Genomic DNA, 14,103 nt, shown 5'->3' on the forward strand with positions numbered 1-14,103 from the left:
GTTAGGTAAATAATAAAATGATAAATTCAAAAAATTTTTATTTTTAATCTATTTTTATTATTTTTTAAGTATTTTGTACACCCAACATGGGCTCGAACTCACAACCCTGAGATCAAGAGTCATATACTCCACTGACTGAGCCAGCCAGGCACCCCAAAATTTTTATTTTTTTTAAAGATTTATTTATTTTAGAGAGAGAGAGAAGAGCACAGCATGTGTATAGGGGAGGCGCAGAGGGAGAAGGAGAGAGAGAATCTCAAGCTGACTCCCTTCCAAGTGTGCAGCCCAACATGGGGCTCAGTCCCACAACCCCGAGATCATGACCTGAGCCAAAATCAAGAGTCGGTCACTCAAGTGACTGAGCCACCCAGGCGGTCTTTTAAGTTTTAAATTGAATAAATCCAGCTAAGAATTTTGTTTAGACAGAAAGACCTTATATATCGTTTCATCATTTATTTATTTAAGCAATGCTTTACAGTGTAACATTTTTATATGGGCTTTTTAACTTATCATATTTTATATCAAGGTTGAAGTCTTATCACTCCTATAAAATTTACTTTGATCTATGTTTTTACTATTTTTGCAACAGAAGCAGGGATATTAAGATATTATAATTAGCAGTACTTGCGTTAAAGATTTGTCATAACACTTGGGTCAAATTAATTTTGCCTTTTCTTTTCTCTTTGAAGCCATTGGATCTCTTGTAAAACTCCAGTGTTTGGATCTTAGTGACAATGCCTTAGAAATTGTTTGCCCAGAAATTGGTCGTCTGAGAGCTTTACGTCATCTTCGATTAGCTAATAACCAACTGCAATTCCTACCTCCAGGTAATCCTAGTCTGTAGCACACAATAGTTTGTCTATTTACAAATCTGTTTTTATTTCTGTTTCTTGCTGTGTGTCTAGGCAGTGAGCTTTGGGTGTATTTGTGATATGGGATGGTCCATTTGTTTCAAGATGAAACTAAAGAATGTGGGTGAAATGTGTCTAAGGGTATTTTACCTGATATGGACATAAAAAGGTGGCATTTATGTTTTTAGCTACAATTACTACAATTATGCATTGCGATCAGTGCCCCTTCAAGTCACTCCTCTGGTGAAATATTTGTACAAAAAGGTAATTCAGTTCTGGATATTTTACATAAGAGAGTTTAGATGAACTTTGCATGATGTAATCATTTTAGTACCCAAAAAGGAAATACAGTGTTTTCTGTCATTCTCTAGTGAGATAAATGATGTACAGTAATTTTGATTTAATCTTACTAGAATTTCATAGTAGAATTTAAATTTGAATCCTAGAACTAATTGTCAGTTCTGCCTACTGAACATCCTCCTAGAATGTGATGTATATATGTATAGTACTGACATTCTGCGTTCTCCTGAGCTACCATTAAACCCACTGACTTTCTTACAAGGGGCATAAAGGGGCCTTCCTTTGTGAATCCACACATTTGCAAATTCTGTCATATGTCATTTCCCATATTTAAAAAAAAAGGTGAAGTATGTTAAAATAAAAAAACTTGTGCCTTAAATATTATATGAAAGTTACTTTGCATTCAAGAATGAGCAGAGAAAAATGCAGATGTCACATTGTCGAAGATTATTTCTACTTAGTAACTTAGGAACACCAACCAGTCTCTTAGTGTATCCAGGTGAAATGTGTGACTCAACCAAAATTACAAATTACTACCTGCTGTGGAACTTCAGGGTCACATGAGAATGATAAAAACTACTCATGCTTAACCCATGAATGAAAAAGTCTGTAATATTTCTTTGTGATATAAAAAAGACTTTCTCTAAAGTCTTTTAAATACAAACATTTCTAAGTGAAACACAGTAACTCATTAATTTTTAAACTTTATGTGCGGCCTTAATAATATAGGTTCAATATTGTTTACAAAAATAGTACAGTCTGCTTAAAAAATTCTTTAACCCTATATAATTACTGTCTTACATTTTCCAACGATAGTTAATACAAAAATTTCAATATGGTGTAGGAATCTGATCTTTCTTTTAGAGTTTATTGTATGAAATCAGGCTCAGTGGTGTTTTATCATTCTAGCTTTCATCAAGTTTATATATTCAGATACTCAGGAAATTAGATTCTCTTTGGGAGATTGCCTAGGAAATGTATCAGTAAAGATAATACTTTGGGTTTTCGTATTTTCATATATGAAACTTCTACAAGATCTCTTGTAAAATCAAGATACATGGATATAATACTGTATTCAGAAGCCCCTTTTTATATATACTTAAAGAGCATATGAGAAATACACTTCTGTTAAACCATTGTTCTTTTATTCTGTTTTTTCCTGTAATATAAGACCATTTTGTGGTAGAATGTGGTCATTTCCTTCCATTATATACTCTTAGAGGTTAAGGATGTGCTACTAATATCATTGACTACTTCCTAATGACCAGTGAAGGGTATAGGTTTTCTGACTGCTTGCTTCTAATTTTTAATTTATATCTCACGTGTTGCATAATAGATTTTAAGCATTTACTGCTGGTTTTATTTCCATAGCTTTCATCTGTTGTATATGTTTGGTTTTGTCTGTTTTGGGTAAAATTATATACAGTAATAGCTGTACTTTGAATAGAAACTTTTGACTGAGCCGTGTGTAGATTTTTTTCTTTCTAGGCCATCATCAGTAGCAGTGGACTAGACCTTACTCATTATTTGATTCACTTTATTTATCTCTATGAGGTAATTTCATATGTTATGATTTGAATGGGAGGGGCTAGGTACATATCCCCCAGGTTTCTGATCATGTTGGGCATATAAAATGGGAAGGTAGTCTAAGTGTAGCAAAAAAAAAAAAAAAAAAAAAAAGTGAGGGACTCCCGTGTTATCTCTATTTGATGACAATAGACTCCAGTTGATATTTGATTGTTAGTTAGCCCCTTCTACCTAGTCCAGGCTATTATGTATAGACTTCTACTTCTTGAAAGACTTAACATTTCATTATGTGCATTTGTTGTAGTTGAAAAACCTTTGAATATAATTTCATTCTCAATATTTAAAATTTTGAAAAATTTTATACCAGTATTTGAAAAATCTGAAACATTTGAAAAATCCAGATGCATATATAGAGAGTTTTAAGATTAGGCTCTAAGAATGAATTGTAGGGGTTTCATGAATGCCCTGAAATTTGCACATAGTTTGATATTTATGAGTATGTCCTTGTTGCTGTGACGAAGGTCGAGTATTTTCAACAGTTTCTCAACCACATGCATGACTCATATGGTTGATTCTGTTGAGTTGTCTGCCAGTACCTACCTGGTAGCAGCCATGTGGATGGGACCCATTTTCTGGGATGTCCCTTTTCCCCATTCTGTTAGCTTGAATGTACTGCCTTTTTCCTTCCTTGTGACATGGCTTTATCTCTACAGTTGATTAGTGCTGGTGTAGGTACCTGATGCAAACAGAACAGTTCTTATCCTGGGAATTTTGGAAGAGGCTGGTGGGGGAGAAGGAAAGAAAGTAAGACACATCAGGGGAAATGGGAAAAAGAAAATCAGTCTCTTTTTCTCTCTGGGCTATTGCACAATGCTGTGTAATCTTGTGAGGTGCTGGGAAGTAGCCATACAGACTGGGAAACAGAAAAAAGGAAGAAAGATGAAGCAGATATACAGAGAGAAGATGGAGGCAGACCCTTACTAAGTTTTCTTTAGTATCCCAATCACTGGTTGTGTCCTTAAGGCCCATAGGCTCTGTGCTTATTAAGATAGCTCTACAACATTCTTTGCACCCTTTTTCTTAGATGTTCTCCCCCCCACCACCACCTCACACTGAGCACAGGTAGTTTTTTGGGAGGAACAGAGAACACTGGTGTGAAGTGGTGACAGGATAGAGGAATGTAGAGACAGATTAGAGTATGTTACTAAGCCCGTGTAGGGGAGGTACAATTTTTCCTCTGCGCTCTTAGGGTCTCCAGCTGGGCCCAAGAATTAACTAACAGGTCAGCAGGAGAATTAAGACAGATCAACAGGAGGGCGCCTGGGTGGCTCAGTTGGTTAAGCGACTGCCTTCAGCTCAGGTCATGATCCTGGAGTCCCAGGATCGAGTCCTGCATCGGACTTCCTGCTCAGCAGGGAGTCTGCTTCTCCTCTGACCCTCTTCCCTCTCATGTGCTCTCTCTCTCTCTCAAATAAATAAATAAAATCTTTAAAAAAAAAAAAAAAGATCAACAGGAGAAAAGTATACAAATTTTATTTAGTAATTTTTACCTGTGCAAAGGAAGCTTTATCAGAGAAATGAAGACCCAAAGAAGCAGTTAAAGCCAAACACCTATACACTAGGTTGGACAAAGAGTTGTAGTTGTGAAAATGTGGTAAGACAAAGGGGTTTGGCTTAGGGCAGTTAATTGTGAAACAGTGACTAGGAATGTAAGGGTTGTTTAACAAGGTTGGTTGGTAAGATCTCCCTTGGCCTCTACTCTCCATCTCTGGTGATAAGAATGTCTTCCTTCCTCCTGGTACAGGGAAGACACCTTTTACATGGGAATTTTATTTTGTGCTTTTAGGAAGGGAAGGTCAAAGTGCCTTCTTGCATCTGCCAGTTTTCAGCGCCTTTAACTCAAAATAATTAATATGCTAGACTGGCATATTTTGGGGTGGCACGCTCTAAACTCCTCCACCAGCCACCATAGTGGGCACTGAGAGCTTAATCCTGTGTAAAACACAAGGAATCATCCTGCTCAAGTGTTAAGAGGCCTAAGCATTTAAACATCAGCTCCCAAAAAGTATTGGTTCAGAGTTGCTTAGATGAGGGGGTACTTGTCCCTACACATGTGGTGGAGCAGCAGCCTTCTGTAGAGAAAGCCTCAGCCCCAGAGGTATGGATACTGGCAGCGGAGCACTGACCAGAGAACACCCAAGGGGTAGCTCCGAGTCATCTGTGCGTGGGGCTCCAACAAACTCAGACAGACACGCACCTTGGACTGAAGAAAGGTTCTTGATACACCTGCTTTAAATATCTTCCTGACTTAGTCCATAATCCAGCCTGAAAGATAAGGCTAATTTAATAATATGGATTTAACTGGTTCCAAGAAGAATAAATAATCATCACTCAAAAAAAATCTCCCTGGCTAAAATTATTGAGTCATGGTTTATGGTATAAGAACTTTGGAATCTGGAAGTACTTTTTCTGAGCAGGCCTCATTCCCCTTTTAAAAAGTTACTATTTTAATAACTTTGTATTTTGTTTGGCAATGAGTTTTGTAGGTTTGTATCCAAATACCATAAGGGAAAGGTTAAATGAATATTTTTTTTACTGTGATATTTAAAATTTTTACTTTTGATCTTTATTTTTCACACATAAAAATCATATTTTTACAGTATGCAACGTTTTTTTGATATGTGTATACAGTGTGAAATGATTACCACAATGAAACTAAGTAACATACCCATCACCTCCTGCAGTTACCCTGTGTGTGTTGAGAACACTTGAGATCTACTCTCTTAGTAAATTTCAAATATACAAAATATTGTGTATTAATAATACATTGCACAATACATTAACTTAAATGTATTAATACATTATTATTGCCTTTGCCTTTAAAAAACTTTTTATTATGGAAAATTCGAAATACAAAAGTAGACAATTGAATGATGAATCCCCGTATACCCAACACTGAACTTGAACAGTTATCCTTGAAGACCCTCTTGTATTTTTCTTTTAATTTTTGTTCTTCATATTTTTGTCTTCTCTTACAGTTTTTTTTAATTGAGGTAAAATTTACATATAGTGAAATGCACAGATGTACAATTCTGAGTTTTGACAAATGTATATACCCATGTAATCAGCATCTTTGTCAAGATATAGAACATCTCCATTACCCCAGAGAGTACTCTCATGTCTCTTCCAGTCTGTTTGCCATAGGTGAACACTCTTCTGATTTCTGTGACCACAGATTAATGGGATCTGCTGTTGAACATAGTATAAGTGGAGCCATATATTCAAGATGCATCCATTCCCTTACATGTATCTGTAGTCCATTCTTCTATAATTTGCAGGGTAGTATTCAAATGTTTGAATATACAGTTCATATATTTATTTCCCTCTTGATGGACATATGGGTTTCTTCTAACTTTGGACTATGATGAATACAGCTAATATTAAACATTCTTGTGTAAGGCTTTTTATGGATATATGTTTTCATATATATATACTTATTACAATTTACTTAGGATGTTGTACCACTTAATATAAATTTTAAGACTCTTCCCAGTGGTATACTTCCATTTACCCTCCTTGTGTTCTTATATAGTATTTTTCCTTTATGTTATGAGCCCTACAATATAGTGTCAATTTTGCAACAGTCAATTGTCTTTAAAGGAAATCAAGGTAATAAAAAAGATATTCTTTGTTTTTAACCCAGATATTTACTATTACCCATGCTCTTCATTCTTTCCTGTGGATGTATTTTCTCTTTGGTATCATTTCTCTTCAGCCTGAAGTCCTTCCTTGTAGTGCAGGTCCTCAGGCAATCAACTATCTCAGTTTTCTTTATGCAAAACTGTCATTATCTTTGAAGAATATTTTCTCTGGATATAGAATTCTCAATTGACAGGATTTCTTTCTGGCACTTTATGAAGGTGACCTTCCATTGTCTTCTGACCCCATTGTTTCTAATGAGAAATCAGTTGCAATTTGTATCATTGTTACCTTGTATATAATACCTTTTTCTATGGCTCTGTTAAAATTTTTCTCTTTATCTTTTGTTAGCAGTTTGTTTAGGATGTGCCACAATGCAGGATTTTAAAAATATCCTGGTTGGGGTTTTCTTGATTCCCAAATTGGGAAGTTTTCTGTCATTATTTCTTCAGATATTTTTCTGCCCCGTTTCCTCTCTTTTTTGGGAGCTCTAGTCACACACATGAAATCGTTTGATATTGTGTCACAGGTCACTGAGGCTTTGTTCTTCTAAAACAATTTTTTTCCTCTTGATCTGAACGTTGCATGATACATCTGCTGATCTGTCTTCTGCTCACTGACTCCTTTTGCTCTCTCCAGTATGCCATTGATTAAGCACTTTTTCACCTCACAGTTTTGTCCCCTTTGCTCCGCTGTCCTACATTTTCCGGCTGCTTCAGCTCTCCAGGTCGGATCTCTGGTCCTTCTGCTCTCTGAGACTGCTGAGCTCCGCCTGGGTTCCACTTCCCTGTGCTGTGGCCCAGAGTGCACCCCTTGGCAGAAAGCCACATTCCAACACAGGACTCACCTCTTCAAGGATCAAAGGTCTGTGTTTCCAGTCTGTTGCTTGAACACAGTTGCCTCATCTGTTTTTGAGTAGTTTTATTGTATTTTGGTGGGGAGCAAGTCTGGTGTCAGTGACCCTGTCATGTTTGGAAGTGGGAGTCCATTACATTTTCTTTGATTTCTCATCTGATTGCTAACCTGCATGCTTTCATATATATGAATTACATACCACTTAAACATTTATATGTTGCCTTCTACTTGGAAGAGTATTTGTTAGAGAACAAATTTAAACTCATTTTATTCCAAAGACTTTTTCTAACTTGATCAAGTAAAATTATGTATGTGATTTATTAGGAAGACAAATACCATGCACTTGCAAATAAAGGAATATTAAGGAAAGATTTCCATCAGTGCAGAGCTGCTTGCCAAACATTTTGTGATTCACCCTTTGGTAAAGACCACAAGGGCCAGTGGATATTAGAAGCATCCGCTCACTCCTGATAGTCAACAGAAGCCTGATGCTTTTGTGATTTGCTGTAAACTCCCATGAGAGAAGATTGTGGTAACAAACAAACAACAAAATGTAACCAGGAGTCAGAAAAGATGTTGCTGACATCTGGCATAAAAATCAGCCTATTTAAAAAAAAATTTTTTTTTATCCCTGAAAGTTGTTTTGCATACCAAAAAAGGAAAGACTTTTAGTCCAAATTAAAAACATTAAAGCAGTCTATGTTGTATTTTAATAATAAAAATTTTAAAAAATAGTGAAAGCACACAAAAGCACATATGTCTGCAAAAATAAAATACTCAAACACAGAAATATGTGCTACATATAACTAGCCTGAATTGTTCCAAAAACTCAGCCTTCAAGTATGGTCAAGTTTGTTATTTTTTTCTTAAAATGTGTTTTTCTTCTAGTTGAGCCTCTCATTGCTTTATTGAAATGAAATTTAGTATCTCTTCTTAGACCCGTCCTGTCGCCACCTAAATTGTTTTGAAATTTTTGTGCTCATTGGTCTAACGTGGAGGCAGGGAGGAACAGATCAGCCTTCTTCCTGGAGAGCACACAGCAGGAATGGAGCCTGGTCATGCTAGGCTTCCACTGTTGCTCACACCCCGATTGTTGAGACGTCATTGGTGTACTCTGACAGATGATAGCACAGGCTGTAGTGCTTCTTCAGAAGTGCCGACCCCGTTCCTGTGGGTATAGACTGGTCACTGGTGATCCACATTGGCGTTCCCTGGGTTAGTTTCTAGGGATGCTGGGTGGCTTCAGGAACATGGGGGCAGCCCTGGTTTCATTGCCATCTCTTCGTGCCTGCCACTCAGAGATCAACTCAAAGGGAATCCTCAAAACACAAAGGATCTTATTGTACCCCCTTCCCTCAAATTATCATGGCTCTTCACCCTCTGTTACCCTCCTTGGTGGCTACCATAGTAATTTGGGGGTAATTTACCCTCCTAGGGAGACTCAGCTTTTCACTGATTCCACATCAGTGCTGGTAAATTAACTAGCTAGCACATTTTTTCACTAATAAAGAATCTAAATAATTAATCTCTGGTAGAGCACCCCTCTGGTGTCACCAGGCCATATATATATATATATGGTCAGCATTATATATAAATAGACTTTATTTTGTAGGGTTATCTAGATTACCTGGGGCACTGACTTACTGTTCATCTGCCCAACAAAAAATATTTGTTGGTTCAAAGTACCATGCTATGTACTAGAGGAAGTGGAAATGGTGAAGGTGCACAAAATCTAGACCCAGATTTCAAAGGAGCTTATGATGTTTTATTGTCTAATACTTTAGGCTAATATTTGTACTTTCAAGGAAGAGAGTAGACAGGATAGAGAAAGAATTATTGAGTGTGTTTAGTACTGAGTTATCTGGGTACAGTACAGAGTGGTTAAGTTACCTATTTGACAACTAATGGACAGAGGGATAAAATCTAACAATTTACCCATCCTCAGCTTGCTAGATGACCACGGGGTAATTGAATAAATTGTCTACCAGAGTTCTAAACTCATCTTCACAATCTGTTCTTTCATTGTCTCTTATAGGCATATAAATTACTTTATTAGTATCTTTGTTACACATAACACTCTATTAGTAAGATAACTTTATACCATAGCTAAATACATATTACTTTATAGAAACATAAAGATTTTTTATTCAGGTTTTTACATAACATTATCTCAGTATACTAAAATGCATGGGTTTCTCAGAAAAAATATTTTTATATTTGATACTATTACATATTGTACAATCTGGTTACAAATGGAGCTAAAACTTTTAAAGTTTTATTTACAAACTTTCCCAAGATTTAAAAATTGGGCAAAAACCTTGGAATAAAAATGGCCATTAAGATTCTTCTAAAAGAAAAAAAGTTTTGTTTTCTGGACCATGCATCCTTTTCAGTGTCAAGTTAATACAGAAAGTACTCCTTTTTAGGAAAGATGTGAAGGGAATTGGCGGAACACATGCCAAGCATCTGAAAAACAAAAGTTCATTGTGATGATACTTTTTAAAAAAAGGCAAAAGGAGAAAAGTTAGTCCTTCAGACTTGGAAAGCCTCTCCCATCAATCATACTACTGGCTAAGGGATGTTGAATTCCTTTCCATGGTCCATTCCTTTGTGAAAAGATTTAAAAGCAGCTAACATCATAATAGCAGCGACCCAATTTGAAATCCCAAGGGGAATACTTCCAAATTTACTTTACATGCAGTACTGTTATTCTTCCCTTTCTGTGTACAATTAATTTTCTCCACCATGGTCTATTATGAGCATGGTGCTGGTGGGAGCCGTGGAGACAGTGCAGAGGTCAGCTGAAGAGGATTTAAGGAAAAGTCATGCATAACGTTGAGAGACTGAGCTGATGTGTAAGTGGTGTTCAGGATCCAATGATTTGGATTCGAGTATTTCCCATTGTTTTATCTCTGCAATATATTCAACTCCTAGTCTGTCACACACACTCCTTTTGGGATTATCTTTCTAAATTACAGATTTGAAAAATGACTTCGGCAGTTAAAATGCTCCACTTAAATAATTTGCCAAAAGTGTTGTGGTTGCAGTGAGAGAAGCCCATAATGGGTTCATAACCATATGTTTATCATGAATACCAGGAATTGGTATTAAAAGCTGATGAATATAAATGATCTTAATCTTTTGGAGTGAATGTTACTGAGAACTTATAAAATGTATTTTTTTAGGCACAACTTAATGGGAATTCAGAGATTGAATTGTTATTTTTGGACATAAATCAACTTGCAGTACTTTTAAGGTAGTGTGAGTAATTTCTATCATAGCTTTGATATCTTGGCAAAACTTGGGGTTCGTAGTTCATTTTTACTAAAGAGCTTTTGAGCATTAAATATGTTTTTTTATATTTTAATTTGTATTGTATTTGCGATTTGATTTGTATTTGTGAACCAGTCTTGGAAAAGACAAGTTTTAAAATAGATACATTTAAAAAGATTATATTTTCATTGTTATTTTATAGCTGTCTTTTTTTTTTTTTTTAACCTTGATTTCAATATGCTGTTTTAGGTCAAACTGTATATAATTGTGGAGAAAAACTAACTGGTAGAATATAGGTTATATGCTGAATAGGTATTTCCTAAAAATATTGTCTTCAGGGTATAAAACCTTTATTTTGTTTCATATTTTATTTGAACATACTCATTGCTTACTTCATCTTTACATTGTTTTAACCTGTTAAAGGTTTTAAGTCATATTGTCTACTGTACAAGTAATTTTAAAGGTAATGATTGTTTTAGTAAATGAAAAGCTTTATGATTTGCCAAGGGTTGATGTAATGAGAAGTAATTAAAATTTAGTTTGATATGGTTTGTTACCAACTCCCTGACACACAATTGACATCACAGTTCTTTGTTTAATCCTCCTATTCCTTTTAAAAAAAATCAAAATCGTACGCAGATATGTTGTTTTTAAACGACTTGTGTTAGTTTTCATTGTGTATTTATTTGTAAATGAGGAAACTTGAAGTAAAAACTGGCTGTTGAAGTGTCAAAGGATTTTAAAAATGAATGTCCATTAGCTGGTTTTATATATTCTCTGTTTCTTCACTAGATTTGCTGACATTCTGAAAGAGAAAGTCTGGCAGGTCTTGTTTTGATGACTTTTTTATTTTTAGTTTCAAAAGTTTGGCATTCATTACTTTAGTGTGAACTTACAGTATCAGTATCAGTGTCTTAGTATTTATTTTTTTGGGAGTAACAGCAGGTTTTGTAGAAGTCATATTATTTACTTATACATTTAGGTTCTTAACACGAATCTGTTGTCCTTAAACGAGTTTTTGCTGTAATTTTATAGTCATTTTGTAAAATGTTGAAATAATCGAGTTTATTGGAAATAATAGCTGAAAGATACACATGGATGTTTAATCTCAGAATTTTTTTTCCCGTATCCATTTTTGCCTCCTTTTAAAATTTAAATGTATATTTTCATGAATGAAAGTTTAAGTTTTTATAAGTCGAATAAGATTAAATTGAATTATTAAGTCTTCAGTTGAGTAACCAAAGAAATATTTTTATGATTTTCTCTTTGCATGACTTGAAAAGGATGTTTACTCTAAAGCAGAGCAAATATAGCTTGGAAAACATTTTCAAAAAGTAGGCACAATTATGCATATTGTTGTATATATCCCAAACCCAAATTATGATTTCTGTGGTGCAGTTCTTCATATTGCCTGCTCTCTCTAGGTGACTGAATATTACCTATTTGAGTATGTGAGATAACTTTTCTTTACTAATTTTTCTGCATAATCAGTGGAGAGTCACAAATACTGTCTTATATACATGGAATATTGTCTTACAGTCTGTATACACACAAGAGGAGCTGCTCTTGTTCAGAGATAAATTTCCATGCTTTGTTCACTTAAAGTGAAATGATCCAGTGGCATAATTGAAAATATATTTCACACATATCAAATCGCTGAATTATTTAGCAGTTTAAGAACCAAAAATTTATATCACATTTAGTGAGTGATATATTAAATATAGACTATAGAATACTGTTAATTTTAAACGAAAGAGAAAAATGAAAGTTTTAGTCTGTTTGTCTTTTGAGATTCTTAACACAGTAGATCAAATCAGCTTTGTAATTCGACAGTTAGCACAATCTTACCTATTCTGTACTTAAGAACTTTTTTCTAAAGTGCCAATCATTGTGTCTATTTTATTTGAATGCTCTTGGTTTGCCTATGATATCCTGTGAAATTGCTTTTGGACTTTATGGCTAAAGCTATTTGAATTTCCTACAGTTAGAATTCCATGGAGCTTTAAGAACTGTGAACTTTCAATAAAGCAAAAGCCTATAAACTTAATGTCACTGAATCCCTATGTCTCCATTTTCTTACTCAGCGTGGTACATAGTTTTAACTTGATGGGTTCTAATATACCTTCTACCACTAAAATCCAACATTCTTAAATTTATGCTAATGCTAACAGGTTTCATTTTATGAAGGGCATGGAGTGAGTGTCAAAAATCTGTTTCTGATGCTAAAAGACATGACATAATACAAGGCATGAGCATTTGTGTATCATGTCTGTTTATCTCCTATTGATAGTTTAAATTTCTAACTACTTCTAAGTCAGAAACTCTGTAAAGTTATGATATAGAAACAGTAAAGCAAGAAATGGCACCTTGATTTCCTTATCTCCAGAGCTCTCTGTGTAATCAATTTACAAAGTGTGACCCGTACACAACTTGTTTTCCTCCACATCACTTTTTTTTAAAGTCCTCTAAGTAGTATCTTGTTAATCTTTATAACAATGTCAGTAATGTTCCTGGCATGAGTTACTAATTTATTTAAACTACTGCCCATTGATTTTTTAAAAACATCTTTATAGAGGTATAATTTACACAGCATAAAATTTACCATTTTACATGTTCCATTTGATGAATTTTATTTAAATGTACACAGTTGAGGAACCCTCATCGCAATCGAGTTCTAGAATTTGTCCATTGTCCCCAAAAGTTCCCCAGTTCCTGTTTGTCACCAGCCCCTGTTCTTACCCCCAGCCAACTGCTCATCTTCCTATAGTTTCACCTTTTCTAGAAATTACGTATGAATGGAATCATGTAATATGTAGCCTTTTGTGTCTGGCTTATTTTACTTAGCATAATGTTCTTGTATACAGTTTTGTGTTTTAGTAGTTTGGGTTTTTTTTATTGCTGAGTAACATTTTATTGTATGGATATGCCATATTTTGTTTATTCACTAGGTGATTGACCATTTAAATTGTTTTTAATTTGGGCTGTTCTGAATAATATTGCTGTGAAGCTTTGTGCACAAGCTTTTTGTGGGCAAATGTTTTCCTTACTCTTGGGTAAATGCCTAGGAGTAGAATTGCTGGGTTGTGTGATTAACTATATTTTTCACTTTGAAAGAAAGTGCTAAGCTGTTTTCCAAAGTGGCTATACCATTTACATTCCTGCTAGCAATGTATAAGGGTTCTAGTCCCTCCATATCCTTGCCAGCATTTGGTATTTTCAGTCTTTTTATTGTGGCTGTTCTAGTAGCTGTATAGTAGCAACTCGTTATGATTTTATTTTGCATTTCCCTAGTAACTGAAGATTAAGCATCCTTTTATGTCCTCACAAATTTCGTATGTTGAAATCCTAACCCCCAAGATGATGGTATTAGGAAGTGGGGCCTTTGGGAGGTAATTAGGTCATCAGGGCAGAGCCCTCAAGAATGAGAGTAGTGCCCTTATCAAGGAAGCCCAAGAAGGCTCCCTCACCCTTTCCACCACGTCAGGTCACCATGAGAAAATAGGTGTTAATGAGAAAGCAGGCCCTCACTAGACACTGGGTCTGCCAGCACCTTGATCTCGGCTTCCCCAGCCTCCACAACAGTGAGAAATTTCTGTTG

At 35.3% G+C, this 14,103-nt stretch overlaps 1 protein-coding gene across 3 annotated transcripts in view; it reads left to right on the forward strand.

The window, feature by feature from the left end:
- The window catches only part of LRRC28 (leucine rich repeat containing 28), a 157,364-nt gene that overhangs the window by 37,581 nt on the left and 105,680 nt on the right, over window positions 1-14,103 (forward strand). For all 3 annotated transcript variants that reach the window (XM_028122821.2, XM_028122819.2, XM_028122820.2), the window contains exon 5: window positions 690-827. In XM_028122821.2, the coding sequence (XP_027978622.1) occupies window positions 690-827 (138 nt within the window). The remainder of the gene's footprint in view (window positions 1-689; window positions 828-14,103) is intronic.

The sequence above is a fragment of the Eumetopias jubatus genome, unplaced genomic scaffold, assembly GCF_037043125.1.
Source record: "Eumetopias jubatus isolate StellerSeaLion01/CBP00866 unplaced genomic scaffold, mEumJub1_p1.0 scaffold_7, whole genome shotgun sequence".
NCBI lineage: Eukaryota > Metazoa > Chordata > Mammalia > Carnivora > Otariidae > Eumetopias > Eumetopias jubatus.